Raw genomic sequence first — 23,376 nt, 5'->3', positions numbered from 1 at the left:
CAACTTCCCACTCACTTTTGCTACACTGTGTACCCTTTCCATGGCTTTTATGCAGTCCTAACATTCCTTGTCGGCCACAATTGCCTACCACTGCCATATCAAACTTTTTCTTCTGTGGGACATATCTATCCTTTGCCTTGTGAACAACTCCCAGGAACTTCAGCCATCTCTGCTGTGCCGTCACCCCCTCCAGTATCCTCCTCCAACCACCTGGGCAAACTCCTCTCTCGTGCCTCTGTAATTCTCTTTATTCCATTGCAATACTGATAGATGTGACTTGTGCTTCTCCTTTTCAAACTGCAGTATAAATTCAATTATCTTATGATCACTGCCTCATAACGTTTCCTTTACATTAAGCTCCCTATTAAGATTTGGGTTATTACACAACCCCCAGTCTAAGATAACCTTTCCCTGAGTAGGCTCAGGCACAAACTGCTCTAAAAAGCCATCTCATAGGCATTCAACAAAATCCCTCTGTTGCGATCCATAGAGCCAAAGAGTCATAGAAAACTACAGGACGAAAACAGCCCATCTAGTCCACGCTGAAGCAATTAAACTGCCTAGTCCCATCGATTTGCACATGGACCATAGCTCTCCAAACCCCTGCCATTCATGTACCTGTCCAACCTTCTCCGAAATGTTAAAATTGAAATTGCATCCACCACTTGTGCTGTCTGCTCATTCCACAGATCGATAAATAACGGTCAACCCTCACACAGTCTTATTCACAACTATAGCTTGTTTTTCTTCATCACAGACTGCCTTTTCACTAATGTTTCTCTTCGTGTTGCTTCGTGTTTGTGTCTAATCTGGCAAATGAAGCAGGATTGGTGACAGGGTCAATCACTTCACATTAGCTGGCCGCTCATACACAAACATGAATAGAAACTCCCAGCTGAGTGCATTTCCCGTGACCTACTTTGTCACAGGTCAGTGGTGGATGTAATTACAGCTCAGTAATATCACTGTTTCCACTGAGGGGACTCACCGAAGGCCAAAGTATCTTCCTGATGCTGACAGCTCTGACAACAATAACATGCAGCTCTTCCCAGTGAACCTGACCTGAGAATTGCCAAAATTGTCATAAAAATATTTTAAAATTTGTTCTTTCTTCTTTCCTGATCCAGCAGTGAAGTATCTGATAAAGCAAAGGAGATATTGCACCTTTTACAAACATTTTAAGAAATCATTTTCTTGAATTGAATTGACTTTATTTCTTATATCCTTCACTTACATGAGGAGTAAAAATCTTTATGTTACTGTATGTCTCCATCTGAATGTGCCATGTGCAAATTATAGTAATTTGTAATAAATAGTACATACAGTAAGATGAACAGCGGAACAGTCAGTATAGCTTAGAAATACAATTGTGTCAGTGTGAATTAATGAATAATATACAGAAAGAAAGAAAAATGGTTAATATTTATCAATTAATCCCTAAGCCACTCCACAAAGTATATACTGCCGGAGGGAACTGCAATTGTCCAACAGGTTTTTTTTCCCCCTCACCCCCCCCTCCTCTCTCCTTTCCTCTCTCACTCCCCTTCTCTCTTCCTTCCTCCTTCCCTCCTTCCCTCCTTCCCTCTCCCCCCAATCTCTTCCTCTCATTCCCCCCTCCTGATTTTCTTCTCTATCTCCACCTCTTAGCACTTATTGTAACCCAGCCAAAGAGAAGAATCCCCCTCACACAAAGAAATTGCAGCTTTTAGTACCTTCAAGTCCATTTACCTTAATACTTTTCCAGACAAACACATTTTTCACCACGATCTACTCTCAAGGCTGTAGCCTGATGCTCACACTAAGTTCTCAGAACATTGCTGAGAACATTCCCACATTACGGACTAACACCATTTTGTCTTGCAAACTTCCATCTTGTGCTAAACAATGGAACATTTACCAAGAAGGAATTAAATTTACAGCTCAAAAGATTGTACGATGTTGGAAATCGTGATGAAGGGTCTTGGCCTGAAGCCTTGACTGTATATTCCCCTCTCTAGACACTACGTAACCTGCTCAGTTCCTGCAGCATTATGTAGCAATCAAATTTAACTCTTTCCTTACACCACTGCAGTTGGGATCAGTCCCCTCATGTAGGTAGATTGTACTGTGGTAGCACTAACCTAGTCATACAGTCGTCGAGTGCTACAGCAACGATAAAGGCCCTATGTTCATCCAGTGCTGAACTCTTAGTCTGCCTAGTCCAATCAACGCACACCGGCACCATAGCCATCCATACCCCCCATCCATATACTTAACTAAACCTCTCTTCAACGTGACAACTGAACCGACATCCACCACTTCCACTGGCAGCTCGTTCTTCACTCTGAGCAAATCAGATCCTCTTCAGGTTTCTCCTGAATATTTCACCTTTCACCCTTAACCTTCTAGTTTTTGGCATAGCCAACCTTGGTGGAAAAATCCTGCTTGCATTTACGCCACCTATAGAGCAGGGTGGAGGAGGAACCTCCTCAGTCAGGGAGTGGTGAATCTGTGGAATTCTTTGCCACAGGAGGCTGTGGAGGCCAAGTCATTGGATATATTTAAAAAGGGGGTTGATACATTCTTGATTAGTAAAGGTGTCAAATGTTATTAAGTGGGAAAATGGGATTAAGAAGAAAAATAAAACAGTCATGAATGGTCAGAACAGATAGAATGGTGGAACAGATTTGATGGGCTGAATGGTCTAATACTGGTCCTTTTACTTCTGGACTTGCGGACCCACATGGGACTATGAAACAGTCTGTTATAGCAAAATCAGTATTCCAGTGTTCTTGGGGATGGCAGCGACACACTTTCTCTGGGGAAATGATATTAAATGAATACCGAGTTTATCAATGAGACATCTGTAAAAAGCATCAGGGAGTTGGACACAATTTCTAATTAATTCCACTAAGGAAAAAGTCATAGTCTGTAAACAGACTCCGCCACTTTATTTGTGATTAATTGTATTTTGCTGATTGCAAACATAAGACATGTTTGGAATAAACAGTCGAAGTTATGAATTGAGATCCTTCTTCAGGACCAGTGGTTCTTGACCTGCAATGTTGAATGTTTATTCATTTCCATAGCTGCTGCTTGATCTACTGGGTCCCTCCAGTATTGCTCTGGATTTCCAGCACCTGCAGAATCTTGGTGCTTCTTCCCTTCCTCCATCAGATTTCTGATGGTCCGTGAACCCACCAACATAAAGATCCTCTTCTTCCTCCCTGATGGAAGTAGTGAGTGACCTTCCTCATAGATGGACATCAGTGATTAGGGGATGGAGGTTTAGGGTGAGGGGGAAGAGGTTTAATGGGGATCTGAAGAAGAATGTTTTCCCAAGGCGGGGAACTTCACTCACCTCATTCCTGAACTACAGCCTCCTTTCCAAGGACTCCATGACTCATGTTCTCAGTATTATTTATTTACTTTTTTCCTTTTTACAATCTGCCTTCTTTTGCACATTGGTTGTTTGTCAGTCTTTGCTTATGTACAGTTTTTCTTCAATTCTATTGTATTTCCTTATTTGCCAATAAATGCCTAGAAGGAAATGAATCTCAAGGTAGTTTTGGGGCTCTATCTGTACGGAGTTTGTGAGTGCGTGTGTTTTCTCTGGATGTCTGGTAATCTAACACCCCAGGCACCCGAGGCATTCTCTCTTCTTCACTCTCTCATCGGACAGAAGGTACAAAAGCCTGGAAGTGTGTGCCAGCAGGCTCAAGGACAGCTTCTATCTTACTGCTTTAAGACTGAAATAGTAGGATAGATGCTTGACCTCAGAATCTACTTCACTTTCTCTGTAACTGTAACATCCTGTGATTGTTTTTTCTTGTGCTGCCTCAGTGCACTGATGTGATGAAATGGGATGTAGGGATGTAGGGATAGGGATGGGGATGCAAAGCAAAATAATCCATTGTGCCTTGGTATATGTGATAATAAAGAAACCCCATTTTCCACTTCACTCAATAAAACTAACATACCTTTTTGCCTCTGCAGACTCGGGCAGCGGTGTCACGGGGAGACTACCTCTCAGCACAGATCTCCTCCCGCCAGGCCCGTAACTACTCATTCATCAGCCTGGCTGTGGGCATCTCTGCCATGGTCCTCTGTGCCATCTTGGCAATCGTCGTGGCGATTGAGGGCAAGCACCGCGACACTGAATGGGACCCCTAACCCCACAGGGAGCGGGTCTGACAGATGTGGCTCAATCAAACCCCAGGAATTACAGAGCTCTCTGTCGGACAGGGGAACAAGGAGATTTAAACTGAGACGTTCAAGAATAATTATCCTCTTTCATTTTATTTGAATGCATTTATTGTTACAAACACTGGAGATCAGTGTTATTCAGATGCAGACATGAATTGCCATGGCTACATGAGAAAGATTCTCCAGGTATGTCCTGTCAAAGATGGCGATCTGAAGGCCTTAGCGAAGAAGGAAGTGGAGACTGATCTCAGAACCATTGGAGACCTGATTCTCTCCTCACGCCAGACAAACTCTCCCACATGGAGATTCAGATTGATTCACATATTTATCACATATATATCAAGGCATATAGTAAGATTTGTTAACAGCCCACACAACCTAACAACCCGCCCCAGGCCTCTGCTCCATCCTCGGTCCAGCAAAGTGAACGTGTGATGACGGACATCCGCGGATGTCGGACTGTTGCAGGTCAGAGGCTTCTGCCAGCAGGAAGCACGAGTTGGTACGATCAGAGTTCAAGGCCTGGACTTCAGGGTCCCATTATTAGTTAGTCCAGAAGTTGAAGAGAAAAGTCTGAGGGTCAATGGAATTCCAGAATTCCTGATGGCTGAATCCTGGAGTTGGAGGACTGTCCGCGTGTGTGTGTGTGTGTGTGTGTGTGTGTGAGAGAGAGAGAGAGAGTGTGTGTGAATGTGATTTTGTGTGTGTGTGTGTGTGTGTGTGTGTGTGTGTGTGAGGGAGAGAGAGAGTGTGAGAATGTGATTTTGTGTGTGTGTCTGTGCGTGTTTGAGTTTGTGTGTGTGTGTGAGGGAGAGAGAGAGTGTGTATGTATGTGATTTTGTGTGTGTGTCTGTGCGTGTTTGAGTTTGTGTGTGTGTGTGAGGGAGAGAGAGACTGGGTATGAATGTGATTTTGTGTGTGTGTCTGTGCGTGTTTGAGTTTGTGTGTGTGTGTGAGGGAGAGAGAGACTGGGTATGAGTGTGATTTTGTGTGTGTGTCTGTGCGTGTCTGAGTTTGTGTGTGTGTGAGGGAGAGAGAGAGTGTGTGTGAATGTGATTTTGTGTGTGTGTCTGTGCGTGTTTGAGTTTGTGTGTGTGTGTGAGGGAGAGAGAGACTGGGTATGAGTGTGATTTTGTGTGTGTGTCTGTGCGTGTCTGAGTTTGTGTGTGTGTGAGGGAGAGAGAGAGTGTGTATGAATGTGATTTTGTGTGTGTGTCTGTGCGTGTTTGAGTTTGTGTGTGTGTGAGGGAGAGAGAGAGTGTGTGTGAATGTGATTTTGTGTGTGTGTCTGTGCGTGTTTGAGTTTGTGTGGGTGTGTGGGAGTGAGGAAAGGGGCTTGTCTTTGTTGCTTTTGTCTTGTTACTTGTTGTGCTCTGTGTTATCCAGATGTCTCCAGATGTCAAATCCTTAAAGAGTGAAAAATAAATAGCTGGTTTCTAAAATGCAAATAGTTGATTCAGTACTAAACTGTCTATCAAACATAAATTTACAGCAGTAAGAGCCAGGAGTGAAGGAAGGGAGGTAGGTGGGGAAGGGCAGATGAAGTAAGAAACTGGACAGTGATAGGTGGTAAAAAGCTGAAGAAGAAGGAATCTGACAGGAGAGGAGAGTGGACCATGGGAGAGAGGGGGAGGAGGGGGTTTTGATAGGCAGGTGAGAAGGGGTGAGAGAGGGAACTAGAATGGGAATGGAAAAAGGGAGGAGGGAGGGAGGGAGGGAAATTACCTGAAGTTAGAAAAATCAATGTTCATGTAATGTATAAGTGTACTCACCATAGATGTCACTCCCCATCGGTATCGGTTTATTATCGTCACAAGTACCGAAATGCCTCGCAGACTGTTCATCCAGAGTAGTTCATTACACAGTGCATTGAGGTATAACAAGATAAAGTAAGAGTCGAGAATAAAGTGGAACAGCTGCAGAGAGGAAGTCGTGGTCCTCCGCCGGTCAAGGTTGCACGTCCCAGCTACATGTGTGCTTGACAAGACCAAAGTGAGAGTGGCAGTCTCTGTTGCAAGAGACTCATCTATAAGCTGGAATGCAGTGTCCCTTTCTCTGGGCCAGACTGTCCTCTGGCGCTTTCAGGATGTTTCCCTCACCTGACTCAAAGTGTTGTTTCAGGGTGCCTCTGCGTATTGAGTCCTCCCAGATATGCAGAGCCTTCATGTCCTGCTTGCAGACATCCTTGGGACAGCTGTGGGCGGCCAGCAGTTCTCTTGACTGAAGCCGGCTCTGTGTAGAGGATGTCACTTGGGGTGCGGCCATCCTGCATGCAGGAGACATAAGAAGGGTCTAAATGCTAGGGAGACTGGTACGAAAGTGAAGCTCGGTATTGGGTACTCTGTCCCTCCAGGAGATGCCCAAGATGCAATGCAGGCGTCTTAAATGGAGGGGCCTGTTGTGCAGGTTTCACTGCTGTACAGCGGTGTGCTGGGGACACAAGTGCTGTATGCTGTCACCTTTGTGTTGACTGAGAGCCGCCAGCCTCGTGTGGTGAAGCAGGCAAGTGTTGTTCAGCCTTCCCCATACACTTGTTGGTTTCTGCCTCCAAGGAGAGGTTGCCACTGGTGACGGCCCCCATGTACATGAAATGATGAACAACATCCAGTTTGTAATTATTAATGTTAATGACGGGTGGAGCCTCCACAGCTTGTCACAAGATGTTTGTCTTTTTCAGGCTGATAGTCAGACCAAATTCCTGCAGGCCTGGGAGAAACAATCTAACTTGCTCCGGAGGTGCATCAGCGTGTGGATTGTGACTGCAAACAGTATGTCTTTGATCATAGCCTCGCTCACTTTCGAGTTGTCCTTTCAGTGGGTGAGGTTAAAAAACCTCTCATTTGATCTGTTGTGGTTAGATCCCCTCTGTTGCAATGCCAATCCATGCCACAGGAGAAGGGCAAAGAGTATTTTTTTTTATTAAACTAAATATACTTTATTCCAAAATAAAATTATATACAATAACCATTCAAAGACTTTCAGTTCTTTACAGTTGGTACCATTACTGTCTTTACATTTTCACAGTTCTAATGTTTTGCCACCCATGTGGCACTTTATTCTTTCATATTTACATTCAGGGGGTATACCCCCAACTCTCCTACCCCTCAACTCCCACAGGAGAAGGACCCTAGACTGTGGTCCTTCCCCACCGGGCCCTTGCGGTGGCTGCACCGAGTTTGAGTGCGTCCCTCAGCACGGACTCCTGCAGCCGAGAATGTGCCAGTCGGCAGCATTCCCCCACGGACATCTCCGTGTGCTGGTAGACCATCAAGTTTCGGGTCGACCAAAGAGCGTCTTTGACCGAGTTGATGATCTGCCAGCAGCACCGGGTGTTGGTCTCGGTGTCGCCCCCGGGAACAGCCCATAGATCAGAGAGTCCTCTGTAACGCAGCTGCAGGGGATGAACCTCGGCACCGTCCCTTCCATCCTCCTCCACACCTTCTCCGCGAACCCACAGTCTGCAAAGAGGTGGGTCACCGACTCATCTCTCTCTGCAGTCCTCCCATGGGCAGAGGGGTGTGGAGACGACGTTACGGACGTACAGGAGGGATCGGACTGGGAGGGCCCCTCTCACCGCCAGCCAGGCGAGGTCCTGGTGTCTGTTGGTGAGGTCTGGCGATGAAGCATTTTGCCAGATGAACTGGACGGTCTGCTCAGGAGAAGGGCAAAGAGTTTTGGGTTGAGAACACAGCCTTGCTAAACGCCACTGCTTAGGACAAAAGGCCCTGAAGAGACGATTCTGGACTGCATAGCCCTTTTACGTTGTTGTGGAAGGATCTGATCACGCTCTGCGGTCCACCTTACAGAGAATGTGAAAGAGCCTGTCCCCGCCGATCAGGTCAAATGCCCTGGTGAGGGCAATAACATGATGTCGAGGGGTTCTTTTGTTTTCTGCAGTTGGCAGAGAGAGAAAATCATGACCACCTTCCAACATGGAAACCACTCTTTGGCTCTGGGTTGACACGCTCAACCAGCCTCTGTAGGAGGACCAAGGAAAGTCAGGCAAAGGCTTTGCCAACAATGTGGAAGAGTGTGGCTGTTACATTCACTTTTCTCACCTATGTGCTGGTAGAGGGTAATGATCTCCATATCCTGCGGTACAACTCCCATCTGCTAGCACTGACAGAGAGCAATCAAACGGTGCTTGATCAGGTCTGGGGCAGTCCCATTATTGCTTTCCCTGATGCCTTCCCTCAGACCAAGCTGAGTTCCTCTGGGGTCTGCCGTGCACCCAGTTCTTCCATTGTCGGCAAGCATTCGGTGGCTGAAGTGGAGACAATGTTCACTCCAGGGTGGAGGTCAGAGTAATGTTCCAACCATCTCTCTATCTGTCTGCCCCTGTCTGTGAATACTTCCTCGTTAATGGATTTGAGGGGAGCCACCTTGGTCTGAGAGGGGCTGAGGGCTTTCATGCTGCCGTCGTACTGCCTGTCGGTGCTGTGGTCTGGACGTCTTCACTGAGCGGCGTCCAGTACTTGTTAGCACAGCGCCTGGAAAGCTGCTGAACTTTACTTCAAGTCAAGTCAAGCCACATTTTATTGTCATTTCGACCATAACTGCTGGTACAGTGCATAGTAAAAATGAGACGTTTTCCAGGACCATGGTGTTACATGACGCAGTACAAAAACTACACTGAACTATGTAAAACAACACAGAAAACAAACTACACTAGACTACAGACCTACTCAGGACTGCATAAAGTGCACAAAACAGTGCAGGCATTACAATAAATAATAATCAAGACAATAGGCACAGTAGAGGGCAGTAAGTTGGTGTCAGTCCAGGCTCTGGGTATTGAGGAGTCTGATAGTTTGGGGGAAGAAACTGTTATGTAGTCTGGTCGTGAGAGCCCGAATGCTTCGGTGCCTTTTCCCAGATGACAGGAGGGAGAAGAGTTTGTATGAGGGGTGCTGTTTGCTTTGTGGATGCAGCGTGTATTGTAAATGTCTGTAATGGCGGGAAGAGAGACCCCGATGATCTTCTCAGCTGACCTCACTATCTGCTGCAGGGTCTTGTGATCCGAGATGGTGCAGTTTCCAAACGAGGCAGTGATGCAGCTGCTCAGGATTCTGTCAATACAACCCCTGTAGAATGTGATGAGGATGGGGGTTGGGAAATGGATTTTCCTCACCTTTGCACAAAGCAGAGAATTTTCTGGGCTTTCTTTGCTATGGAGCTGGTGTTGAGGGACCAGGTGAGATTCTCCGCCAGGTGAACACCAAGAAATTTGGTGCTCTTAACGATCTCATGCCATCGATGTTCAGTGGGGAGTGGTCGCTCCATGCCCTCCTGAAGTCAACAACCATCTCTTTTGTTTTGTTGACATTCAGAGACAGGTTGTTGGCTCTGCACCAGTCCGTTAGCCGCTGCACCTCCTCTCTGTAAGGTGGCTCGTTGTTCTTGCTGATGAGACCCACCACGGTCGTGTCATCAGTGAATATGATGATATGGTTCGAGCTGTGTGTTGCAGCATAGTGGTGGGTCAGCAGAGTGAACAGCAGTGGACTGAGCACACAGCCCTGGGGGGCCCCCGTGCTCAGTGTGATGGTGTCGGAGATGCTGCTCCTGATCCGGACTGACTGAGGTCTCCCAGTCAGGAAGTCTAGGATCCAGTTGCAGGGGGAGGTGTCCAGACCCAGCAGGCTCAGCTTTCCAATCAGTTTCTGAGGGATGATTGTGTTGAATGCTGAACTGAAGTCTATGAACAGCATCCGGACGTACGTGTCTTTTTTGTCCAGGTGGATTAGGGCCAGGTGGAGGGTGGTGGCAATGGCGTCATCTGTTGAACGGTTGGGACAGTACGCAAACTGCAGGGGGTTCAGTGAGGGGGTCAGCAGGGTCTTGATATGCCTCATGACGAGCCTCTCGAAACACTTCGTGATGATGGATGTAAGTGCAACTTAGTCATTTAGGCAGGACACTGAAGACTTCTTCGGCACGGGTTGATGGTGGCGGCCTTGAAGTGTGTTGGAACGGTGGCGCTGCTCAGGGAGATGTTGAAAATGTCAGTGAGAACATCTGCTAGCTGGTCTGCACATCCTCTGAGCACTCTACCAGGGATATTGTCTGGTCCAGCAGCCTTCCATGGGTTGACCCTGCACAGGGTTCTTCTCACATCGGCCATGGTGAGACACAGCACCTGGTCATTTGTAGTAGGGGTGGACTTCCTCGCTGCCACATCATTTTCAAAACGAGTGTAGCAGTCTAGCAGCCCTGAGCACCTGTAACGTCCTTGCATTTTGCAAATGCTTATACTCAGCTTGACAGCTTGTCCAATGGCTGCAGACGTCTCATTGGATTTGGCTTGGAGCCAGTCTTTTGCTTTTGTGGTCCTCGTCCCAGAGGTAGCGAGGCTGTCCTGTAGTTGATATCTCGCAGGGGTTCCCATTTCTCTGTGACACTGGGCACTCAGTTCTTTCTCGAAGAACTTAGCAAACCACTCCAGCAGGTCTGGGTAAAATGTTTTTCTGACATCAGTACAAGGGTTCCAACCTTGTTTAGCATGATGGAATTTCTTTGATGGCAGCCTGATATTGCAACATGTCTGTCTCGCAGTCTGCAGAGTGGTAGGAATGCATGAGAAGCATGCTGCAGAAGAAGGAGTGGCTGACCAAGATCAAGTCCAGCGCAGGGTAGGCAAGATCATCGCAAGGTAGATTGTGAGGCCAAGAAACCATCTTATCGTACAAGAGAGCCAATCAAGGGCCTGAAAACAGTGAAGAAGAAGCTGTCTTGGAGCCTGGAGGTACGTGCTTTCCGAGTTGTGTACCTTCTACCTGATGGGAGAAGAGAGAACTTATGCTCAGAGTGAGGGGGATTCCGGTGGCTTAGTAAACCACGTGGGCACGAGTCTAACTACAGGTTATAGTCTGAGGGCCATGACCAGAGTACACTGCAGAATGGGGAGATGAGGCCCAGAGGGATTGCATTAAAAGTAAACTTTACATGGGAATCTTTGAAGAAGAGGAGCAAGGATGTTTTAAGTCCTTTCTTGTGGAAGATCCTATGTGGAAATTCTGTCCCTGTTCCTCTCACTCGATGGAAGGAGATACATTAAGGGAACAGTCACGATGACCCCTCGGTTTCTTTGAAAGTAAGGCCGGCGGGTTCTCATCACAAAGCAAACCCGAAGCCCTCTGCCAAGCTGGTCAGACATTGGGCACTCTCACTTGCACTCTCCTGCAGCTGAGGTCAATTTCTTTCTAACTCACCATCACAATAAACGTGTATTGGATTTCAACCTCTGCATTGTAAATATGTGCGGGTCGTCTATCGGGAATCTGATGCCTGATTGAATCCCATGGTGCTTCATCGGGATTCTGTGCCGTGTCCTGGGATTTCCTGGCAGCTATCCTTCTGCCTGTTCCAATGGTGCACAGTGTGTTCAATCGGAATCAGGAACAGGCTTATTTGTATGTCACGCGTTGTGTTGTTTTTCAGCAGCAGGACACTGCAATCCATAGAAATTACTATAAGGATATATTTTAAAAAGAGAACAAAATAGTGAGGTCATATTCCTGGGTTCATGGCCCATTCGGAGATCTGATGGTGGAGGGGAAGAAGCTGTTCGTAAAACACTGAGTGTGTGTCTTCAGACTGATGGTGGTAATGGCATGTCCTGGGTGGTGAGGGTCCTTAATGGTGGATGCCACCTTTCTGAGGCATTGCCTTTTGAAGATATTCTCGACGGTGGAGAGGCCTGTGTCAGGGCTGAGTCAACAACCCTCTGCAGCCTTTTCCGATCCTATGCATTGGTGACAGCGATGCAGCCAGTCAGAAAGCATTAACATGTTGATCATGCAAACAATTATGGATTTGAGCCAGAAACTAGAGGGAGTGTTGCTGTGAATGCACCATATAAGGTGTTGAAGAGCTGTTCTATACTTTTGAGGAGCAGACTCAATGGGGTGAATGGCCCAGTTCTGCTCCTATACATTATGGTATTACCAAGTAAGCAGTTAGAATGCTCTACATGGTACACCGGTAGAAATTTGTTAGAGTCATTGGTGACGTAGCATATCTCCTCAAACTCCAGAGAGGTGATGTGCCTTCTTTGTGATTGTATCAATGTGTTCAGCCCAGAATAGATCCTCGGAGATGTTGGGCCCACGATAGATCCTCTGAGATGTTGGGCCCAGGATAGATCCTCTGAGATGTTGAGCCCAGGTTAGATCCTCTGAGATGTTGGGCCCAGGATAGATCCTGTGAGACGTTGAGCCCAGGATAGATCCTCTGAGACGTTGGGCCCAGGTTAGATCCTCTGAGACGTTGGGCCCAGGTTAGATCCTCTGAGACGTTGGGCCCAGGTTAGATCCTCTGAGATGTTGGGCCCCGGATAGATCCTCTGAGATGTTGGGCCCAGGATAGATCCTCTGAGATGTTGGGCCTAGGATAGATCCTCTGAGATGTTGGGCCCAGGATAGATCATCTGAGATGTTGGGCCCAGGATAGATCATCTGAGATGTTGGGCCCAGGATAGATCCTCTGAGACGTTCGGCCCAGGATAGATCCTCTGAGATGTTGGGCCCAGGATAGATCTTCTGAGATGTCGGGCCTAGGATAGATCCTCTGAGACGTTGGGCCCAGGATAGATCATCTGAGATGTTGAGCCCAGGATAGATCCTCTGAGATGTTGGGCCCAGGATAGATCCTCTGAGATGTTGGGCCCAGGATAGATCTTCTGAGATGTTGGGCCCAGGATAGATCTTCTGAGATGTCGGGCCCGGGATAGATCATCTGAGATGTTGGGCCCAGGATAGATCCTCTGAGATGTTGGGCCCAGGATAGATCATCTGAGATGTTGGGCCCAGGATAGATCCTCTGAGATGTTGGGCCCAGGATAGATCATCTGAGATGTTGGGCCCAGGATAGATCATCTGAGATGTTGGGCCCAGGATAGATACTCTGAGATGTTGAGCCCAGGTTAGATCCTCTGAGATGTTGGGCCCAGGATAGATCTTGTGAGGTGTTGAGCCCAGGATAGATCCTCTGAGACGTTGGGCCCAGGTTAGATCCTCTGAGATGTCGGGCCCAGGATAGATCCTCTGAGACGTTGGGCCCAGGATAGATCCTCTGAGATGTTGGGCCCAGGATAGATCATCTGAGATGTTGGGCCCAGGATAGATCATCTGAGATTTTGGGTCCAGGATAGATACTCTGAGATGTTGAGCCCAGGTTAGATCCTCTGAGATGTTGAGCCCAGGATAGATCCTCTGAGACGTTGGGCCCAGGTTAGATCCTCTGAGATGTTGGGCCCAGGTTAGATCCTCTGAGACCTTGGGCCCAGGTTAGATCCTCTGAGATGTTGGGCCCAGGATAGATCCTCTGAGATGTTGGGCCCCGGATAGATCCTCTGAGATGTTGGGCCCAGGATAGATCTTCTGAGACGTTGGGCCCAGGATAGATCTTCTGAGACGTTGGGCCCAGGATAGATCTTCTGAGATGTTGGGCCCAGGATAGATTCTCTGAGATGTTGGGCCCAGGATAGATCCTCTGAGATGTTGGTCCCAGGATAGATCCTTTGAGATGTTGGGCCCAGGATTGAACCTCTGAGATGTTGGGCCCAGGATAGATCCTCTGAGATGTTGGGCCCAGGATAGATCCTCTGAGATGTTGGTCCCAGGATAGATCCTTTGAGACGTTGGGCCCAGGATTGAACCTCTGAGATGTTGGGCCCAGGATAGATCCTCTGAGATGTTGGGCCCAGGATAGATCCTTTGAGACGTTGAGCCCAGGATTGAACCTCTGAGATGTTGGGCCCAGGATAGATCCTCTGAGATGTTGGGCCCAGGATTGAACCTCTGAGATGTTGGGCCCAGGATAGATCCTCTGAGATGTTGGGCCCAGGATTGAACCTCTGAGATGTTGGGCCCAGGATAGATCCTCTGAAGGTCAGGTATACCGGTGCTGCTGCACCACCAGACAAGGACTCGCCAGTGGCCACATAACGGGAGGGTGTGCCTGAAAGATTGGGAGATGAGGTAGGTTTTAAGATATCTGGGAAGAAGTTGGTTAGGGATGAAGAGAAGGTGGAGAGTTTTGGAGAGGATCAACATGTCAATGACAATTCTACAGGAACCTGGAGACATTGCTGCCAATGGCAAAGTGATTGTCATCAGGAAACTGCATGAAGCCAGAACTCAAGGTAGTTGTGCCTTTGGAGAATTACTGGGCAGAGGAGGATACTGGGTTGATGAGCAGTAATTAAAAATAAAATCTCCCACATGGGTTGCATCTTTTATGCCTTTTTAAAATTCATAGTTGCTCGCAGCCGAGTGTGTCACTTTTGTAACACAGGCTCCCCTCCAAGTCACACTAAATCTGGGTTTGGAAATGTATCGCTGTTCCTACATCATTGCTCCCTATTGCTTTATTATGGGATATCGTGGATCAGATCAAACATGGAAAGTCAACTTCACTAACAAATCTCTTTCCTCGCTGGATAAATCAGTCCTTCTCCACGTTACAGAGTCACAGAGAATTATAGCACAGAAAAAGGCCCTTTGACCATCTAGTTCTGCCTTGTCCCATCAACCTGAATCTGGACCATTGATCTTCATACCCCTCCCATCCATTTACTTATCCAAACTTCTCTTAAATGCTGTATTCGAACCTGCGTCCACCCTGGCAGCTCATACCACACTCTCTCTACCCTGTGAGTGAAGAAATTCCCCCTCAGGTTCTCCTTAAATATATCACCTTTCACACTTAACCTATACCCTCTGTCTCAAGTGGAAATAAAATGCTGTATTTAACCTATCTATGTTGCTCATAATTTTTCATCAAATCTCCCCTCATTCTTCTGCCTTCCAGGAAATAAAGTTCTAACCTGTTCAACCTTTCCCTGCAACTCAGGTTCTCAAGTCCTGGCAACATCTTTGTAAACTTTCTCTGCACTTCTTTAATCTTATTGATATTGCTCCTGTAGGTCGGTGACCAGAACTGAGTAAAATACTTCAAATTTGCAGATGCTGAAAATCTGAAGTAATAGAAAAACAATTTAGTGTTTCTGGTTGAGGACCCTCATTCTTTTGTTTGCTTGTGGAGCCATAAAGCCATACAGTTAAACTCTTGGTCCATAGAGCAATTGTCCTTCCTATATTACTGTACAGAACTGAATCATGGACCACCTACAGCAGATAACTGAAAACCTTGGAATTATACCACCAAAGATCCTTATGAAAGATGTTGAAGATCATCTGGAAGGAGAGAGGCACTAACACCGGCAGAGTAGAGAAGGCCAACATGAACATCATCTCCACCATGATAATGCAACACCAACTTCAACGGATAGGTCATGTCATCTGGATGTCTAACTGGATGTCCTTGTCCTTTTTTTACTCCCAGACGAACAAGGTCAGCGAGTCACTTGTGGGCAAAGAAACGCTTCAAAGATAACATCAGGATCAGCTGGAAGAAACTCAACATTACATCTAAAAACTGGGAAGACAATGCGCTAAGTAGATACACCTGGAGGAAATTTGTTCAAGAGGGAGCTGTGCGAAAGGAGAACAATCTCCATTGTGCCACAGAGAACATGTGGCAGCTGCAAAAGGAGAGACTGAACAACCAAAAGACAGAAACACTAACCACAGTCACCACTTTCTCCTACTCACACCGCACCAGAATATGTGGATCCCAGATCGGCCACTGAAGCCATATGAGGACCCATCAACAGGCAACCCCTTTGGATATCATCATACTCAACTCGAGTGATCACACCTTTGCTAGAGTCATACAGTATGGAATAGGGCCTTTGGCCCATCTCATCCATGCTGCCCACCAAGCAGGTCCCATTTGCCCACATTTGTCCATATCCTTCTACCCACGCTCTTATCCAAAATAGTTTGGAACGCTGTTATTATAATTGTACCCCGGGACATATTTACCTTCCCTCAAGCTTTCGGCTTCCTGTTTTGACACAAGGTTCTTGGTTGCCAGAGTGGATTTCACCGCTGATAGCACACGGACACCTCTGGGGGGTTATCGGATTTCACCGCTGATTGCACACAGACACCTCTGGGGGGTTATCGGATTTCACCGCTGATAGCACACGGACATCTCTGGGGGGTTTTCGGATTTCACCGCTGATTGCACACGGACACCTCTGGGGGGTTATCGGATTTCACCGCTGATAGCACACGGACATCTCTGGGGGGTTTTCGGATTTCACCGCTGATTGCACACGGACACCTCTGGGGGGTTATCGGATTTCACCGCTGATAGCACACGGACACCTCTGGGGGGTTATCGGATTTCACCGCTGATTGCACACGGACACCTCTGGGGGGTTATCGGATTTCACCGCTGATTGCACACGGACACCTCTGGGGGGTTATCGGATTTCACTGCTGATTGCACACGGACACCTCTGGGGGGTTATCGGATTTCACCGCTGATTGCACACGGACAGCTCTGGGGGGTTATCGGATTTCACCGCTGATTGCACATGAACACCTCTGGGGGGTTATCGGATTTCACTGCTGATTGCACACGGACAGCTCTGGGGGGTTATCGGATTTCACCGCTGATAGCACACGGACACCTCTGGGGGGTTATCGGATTTCACCGCTGATAGCACACGGACACCTCTGGGGGGTTATCGGATTTCACCGCTGATTGCACACGGACACCTCTGGGGGGTTATCGGATTTCACCGCTGATTGCACACGGACACCTCTGGGGGGTTATCGGATTTCACCGCTGATTGCACACGGACACCTCTGGGGGGTTATCGGATTTCACCGCTGATAGCACACGGACAGCTCTGGGGGGTTATCGGATTTCACCGCTGATAGCACACGGACAGCTCTGGGGGGTTATCGGATTTCACCGCTGATAGCACACGGACAGCTCTGGGGGGTTATCGGATTTCACCGCTGATTGCACACGGACACCTCTGGGGGGTTATCGGATTTCACCGCTGATTGCACACGGACACCTCTGGGGGGTTATCGGATTTCACCGCTGATTGCACATGAACACCTCTGGGGGGTTATCGGATTTCACTGCTGATTGCACACGGACACCTCTGGGGGGTTATCGGATTTCACCGCTGATAGCACACGGACAGCTCTGGGGGGTTATCGGATTTCACCGCTGATTGCACATGAACACCTCTGGGGGGTTATCGGATTTCACTGCTGATTGCACACGGACAGCTCTGGGGGGTTATCGGATTTCACCGCTGATTGCACACGGACACCTCTGGGGGGTTATCAGATTTCACTGCTGATAGCACACGGACAGCTCTGGGGGGTTATCGGATTTCACCGCTGATTGCACACGGACACCTCTGGGGGGGGGGGTGTTATCGGATTTCACCGCTGATAGCACACGGACACCTCTGGGGGATTATCAGATTTCACCGCTGATTGCACACGGACAGCTCTGGGGGGTTATCAGATTTCACCGCTGATTGCACACGGACAGCTCTGGGGGGTTATCGGATTTCACCGCTGATAGCACACGGACACCTCTGGGGGGTTATCGGATTTCACCGCTGATTGTACACGGACACCTCTGGGGGGTTATCAGATTTCACCGCTGATTGCACACGGACAGCTCTGGGGGGTTATTGGATTTCACCGCTGATTGCACACGGACACCTCTGGGGGGGGGGGGGTTATCGGATTTCACCGCTGATTGCACACGGACACCTCTGGGGGGGGGGTTATCGGATTTCACCGCTGATTGCACACGGACATCTCTGGGGGGGGGGTGGGGTTATCGGATTTCACCGCTGATTGCACACGGACACCTCTGGGGGGTTATCGCTTGCGGACTGTAGTGAAGTCTGAGTAATGCACATTCCTCACCTGGGGGAGAGAGTGACGGAGCTGGGGGAAGGGGGGGACGGAACACGTGACTTAAGGTCTTGTTGTAAACGTGCATCAACTGTTGTAAATTCCAACAGTTCCTCTATAAGAGAAGGAATTACAAAGGTAAAAATAATCTGCAGATTAGAACATTTCAAGGGATTCTGCAGATGCTGGAAATCTTGAGCAACACACCTAAAATGCTGGTGGAACTCAGCAGGTTAGGCAGCAAATATGAAGGGCCAGATGAAGGTCTTCAGCCCAAAACTTCTGCTGTTAAGACCATAACAGCATAAGACATAGGAGCAGAATTAGGCCATTCAGCCCATTGAGTCCACTCCACCATTTCATCATGGCTGGACCCTGATCCCATTCAACCCCACTGCCCTCTCACGATGTCCCAACCAATCAGAAATCTATCAATTACCCACGGCCCATGGCCTTGGCCTCCACCGCAGTCAGTGGCAAACATTCCACAGATTGACCACTCTTCAGGTAAAAAAATCCCTCCTTACTTCTGTTCTGAAAGGTTGCCCCTCAATTTTGAGCCTGTGCCCTCTAGTTCTGGGTATCCTCACCGGAGGAACCATCCTTTCCACATCCACTTTATCTAGTCCTTTCAACATCCGGTGGTTTTCAGTGAGATCCCCCTGCATTCTTCTATGTTCCAGTGAGCACAGACCCAAAGGTGCCAAATGCTCCTGTTCATTTCGCTCCATATATGCTGCCTGAGCTGCAGTTTCTCCAGCATTTTGTATGTATTATGGTATATTTAAAAACAATCATTTACTGCAGTAAACAGAAGGTCAGAGAGCACTCCAACATAACGACGAACACCCTGTCCTAGAAAAAAAATCTCTCTCTCCAATGTAATAACACCTCATTCAGCAAAAAGAAGGAAAATATCCAAAATCAACTGTCTAGGCTCAAAGTCAGGCACGAAGTTGTTCAGATAATTAGAACTTAGAGCAGTACAGCAGAGGAACAGGTCTTCAGCCCACAATGTCGGTGCTGAACATGATGCCAAATTATATTAAATCTCTTCTGTCTGACTCATCTTTCTCCATTCTCTGCACTCTCCTTCTTAAATGCCGTGATTGTATCTGATTAGAAACCCATTGTAGGCACCTACCACTGTCTGTATACAAAATTATGTAATCAAGGGTAAGTTTCTACATCAGAGGTAAAATTATTACATAGAGTGGTGGGTGTGTGGAATGTACTGCCAAGGGTGGTGGTAAAGGGAAACTTAAGAGACTCTTGGATAGGAACAAGGATGATAGAAAAATGGAGGATCATGTGAAAAGGGTTGGTTTGATCTCAGAGTGGGTTAAAATCAGCAGAACACTGCGGGCCGAAGGGCCTGAACAGTCTATGTCCTACACCTCTACGTGAGGGGTACAGATAGGGTAAATGCAAACAGGCTTTTTCCACTGAGCGACAGATACAAATTGCTGGAGGAACTCAGCAGGTTAGGCAGCAAATATGGAGAGGAATAAACAACAGACATTTCGAGCTGAGACCCTTCATCTGGACTCCACTGCATTTGAATGAGACTGCAACTAGAGGTCCTAGGTTAAGGATGAAAGGTAAAATATTTAAGAAACAGCTCTTCATTCAGAGGGTGGAGCAGTTCAGAACGAGCTGCCAGAGGAACTGTTGGATGCAGGTTTGATTTCAACATTTAAGAAACGTGTTTATAAATACATGGATGGGAGGGGTATGAAGGGCTGTGGTCCAGGTGTTGGTTGATGGCACTGAGCAGGATATATTAGGGGCTTTTAAGACCCTAAGACCATAAGATTTATGAGGAGAAGTAGGCCATTCAACCCATCGAGTCTGTTCTGCCATTCAATCATGGGCTGATCCACTTTATCCCTATTTCATCCCCACTCCCCTGCTTTCACCCCATACCCTTTGATGCCTGGCTAATCAAGAACCTATCTATCTCTGCCTTAAATACACCCAATGACTTGACCTCCACAGCCACTCATGGCAGCAAATCCCACAGATTTACCACCCTCTGACTAAAGTAAATTCTCTGCACCTCAGTTATAAAAGGACATCCTTCAAACCTGAAGTCGTGCCCTCTTGTCCTAGAATACCCTAACATGGGAAGTAACTTTGCCATGTCTAATCTGTTCAGGTCTTTTAACATTTGGAATGTTTCTATGAGATCCCCCCTCATTCTCCTGAATTCCAGGGAATACAGCCCAAGAGCTGCCAGACTTTCCTCATACGATAACCCTCTCATTCTTGGAATCGTTCTCATGAAACTTCTCTGAACCCTCTGCAATGTCAGTATATCCTTTCCAAAATAAGGAGCCCAAAACTGCACACAACAGTCCAAGTGTGGTCTCATGAGTGCCTTATAGAGCCTCAACATCACATCCTTGCTCTTATATTCTATACCTCTAGAAATGAATGCCAACATTGCATTCACCTTCTTCACAACCGACTCAACATGGAGGTTAACCGTTAGGGTATCTTGCACAAGGACTCCTAAGTCTCTTTGCATCTCTGCATTTTGAATTCTCTTCCCATCTCAATAATAGCCTGCTCGTTTATATCTTCCACCAAAGTGCATGACCATACACTTTCCAACGTTGTCTTTCATTTGCGACTTCTTTGCCCATTCCCCTGAACTATCTAAGTCACTCTGCAGGCTCTCTGTTTCCTCAACACTACTCACTCCTCCACTTACCATTATATTGTCAGCAAATTTAGCTTTCAAATCCATTAATACCATAGTCCAAATCATTGACATACATCGTAAAATCAGCTGTCCCAACACCGACCGCAGTGGAACTCCACTGGTGACTGGCAACCAGCCAGAATAGGATCCCTTTATTCCCACTCTCTGTTTTCTGCCGACTAACCAGTGTTCCACCCATGCGAGTAACTTGCTAAGCAGCCTCATGTGCGGCACCGTGTCAAAGGCCTTCTGAAAATCCAAGTGCACCATGTCTACTGCATCTCCTTTGTCCACCCTGCTTGTAATTTCCTCAAAGAATTGCAGTAGGTTTGTCAGGTAGGATTTTCCTTTCAGGAAACCATGCTGGCTTTGGCCTATCTTGTCATGTCCCTCCAGGTACTCCGTAATCTCATCCCTAACAATCAATTCCAACAACTTCCCAACCACTGATGTCAGGCTAACAGGTCTATAGTTTCCCTTCTGCTGCCTCCCACCCTACTTAAATAGCAGAGTAACATTTGCAATTTTGCAGTCATCCAGTACAATGTCAGAATCTATTGATTCTTGAAAGATCATCGTTAATGCCTCCACAATCTCTCCAGCTACTTCCTTCAGAACCCGAGGGTGCATTCCATCAGGTCCAGGAGATTTATCCACCCTCAGACCATTAAGCTTCCTGAGCACCTTCTCAGTCTTAATTTTCACCGCACAAACCTCACCTCCCTGACATTCTTGAATGTCTGGTATACTGCAGACATCTTCCACTGTGAAGACTGATGTAAAATACACATTCAGTTCCTCTGCCATCTCTGCATCTCTCATTACAATATCTCCAGTGTTGTTTAGTATCGGTGCTATATCTGCCCTCGACTCTCTTTTACCCTTTATATACTTTAAAAAGCTTTTAGTATCTTTTAAGAAACTCAGATAGATTCAAGATTGTTTAATGTCACTTCCAGTATGCAAGTGTAAAATAGACAGAATAATTGGTACTCCAGATCCAATGAAGCACAAAATACACAATAAGATAAAGAACACAATAATGATAATAATAAATGCAATAACTATAAATATATAAGATAGCCTATATACAGAGACTGGTTGGATGTCCGTAAAGCAAAGCCAGGAACTGGAGTGTCTGCACGTAAGGTGACGGACAGGGAATGATAAAGTAGCGGTGGTGGTGGTGTAGAGGGCCGGAGCCCTCCTGTTTGAGGAAAGAAAATGTTTCTGAGTCTGGTGGTCCTGGTGTGGATGCTACGTAGCCTCCTCCCTGAGGGGAATGGGACAAGCAGTCCATGAGCAGGGTGGGTGGGATTCTCTATGATGCGGCTGGCCTTTCCCCGGCACCCTTCTGCCCTCACCTGGAGAATTGTGAACAGTTTGGGGTCTCTTATCTTGGAAAGGATTTGCTGAAACTCAGGAGGGTTCGAAGGAGGTTTGAATGGCTTGTCATATGAAGAGTGTTTGATGGCTCTGGGTCTGTATTCACTTGAATTCAGAGGAATAAGGGGTGAACTCATTGAAACTTACTGAATGGTGAAAGGCCTTGATAGAGTGAACGTGGAGAGGATGTTTCCTAAGGTGGGACCAGAGGTCACACCCTCAGAATAGAGGGGCATCTTTTTAGAACAGAGATGAAGAGGAATTTCTTTAGTCAGAGAATGTTGTATCTATAGAATTCTTTGCCACAGGCAGCTGTAGAGGTCAAGGCTATATGTATATTAAAGGCAGAGACTGACAGATTGTTGATTGATCAGGACATGAAGGGATATGGGGAGAAGGCAGGAGAATGGAGCGATGATGAAATAGTGGAGCAGACTCGATGGGCCAAATAGCCTAATTCTACCCCTGGGCCTTATGGTCTTATGGTGCTATTTGTTCCTGATGTGGGCGGGCGCCTTTGATGCATTGGGCAGTTTTGACTACCCATTTTGTAGCCTTCCTGTCTGCCGCAACGCAGGTTCGGTACCAAGCAGGGACGCAGCTTGTCAGGATGCTCTCTACTGTGCACCTGTACAATGACAATGGGCAAAGTTCCGCTTTCCTCAGTCTCCTCAGTAAGTAGATGAACTTTCCTAATTGTGTAGAATGTGTTGAGGGACCATGATGATGGAATAAATGGAGACCTATGTAGGAGGGAAGGGTTAGATTGGTGGCAGAGTAGGTTAAAAGGTCGGTACAACATCTTGGGCTGAATGGTCTGAACTGCGCTGTGATATTCCATTTCCCTAATATGTCTGATCTACCGCTACCATCCTCCCTGGCAGGACCTTCCGCGCACCTCGCGTTAGCCATTTCTGACCAGTCTCTGAGGGGTCGACTTGTTCTACCCCTCCTATCAATAGGCTCGATTTTCCCAGGGGCTGTCGTTAGGGAGCCGGACGTGGTGAATAATCTCCGCGAACAGGTGCAGCAGCCTGGGAAGCGCCTGCGGATCGTCGCCAGCTCCCCGGCGCAGCCGATGATAACGCCGGGAGCCTCCGACCCCGCGATCCTGCGAACCGGGCCGGCACTGGATGGACTCGTGCGGTGCTTAGCGCTGCAGCCTGTGGTCACCAGGGAAGAATGGGATCATTAGCCTGAACACGCCTGTTCCGCTCCCAAATTAAGCGGAGGCAAGGGTGTGCAAGCTTGTGTTTATTTCTGAAAGCAAGCCCTTCCGGTGAAATAATGACT

General features: G+C 47.4%; 1 protein-coding gene across 1 annotated transcript in view; it reads left to right on the top strand.

The window, feature by feature from the left end:
• Positions 1-7,080, top strand: part of LOC132393845 (proline-rich transmembrane protein 1-like) — a 29,125-nt gene extending 22,045 nt beyond the window's left edge. The window contains exons 4-5 of the mRNA XM_059969236.1: positions 3,976-4,653; positions 6,863-7,080. Coding sequence (XP_059825219.1) covers positions 3,976-4,152 — 177 coding nt within the window. The 3' untranslated portion in view covers positions 4,153-4,653; positions 6,863-7,080. The remainder of the gene's footprint in view (positions 1-3,975; positions 4,654-6,862) is intronic.
• Positions 7,081-23,376: the final 16,296 nt, after the last annotated feature.

Source organism: Hypanus sabinus, chromosome 5 (genome assembly GCF_030144855.1).
Source record: "Hypanus sabinus isolate sHypSab1 chromosome 5, sHypSab1.hap1, whole genome shotgun sequence".
NCBI classification, from domain to species: domain Eukaryota; kingdom Metazoa; phylum Chordata; class Chondrichthyes; order Myliobatiformes; family Dasyatidae; genus Hypanus; species Hypanus sabinus.
The sequence above is the reverse complement of the archived record's forward strand: the minus strand, read 5'-3'. Positions and strand labels throughout refer to the sequence as shown.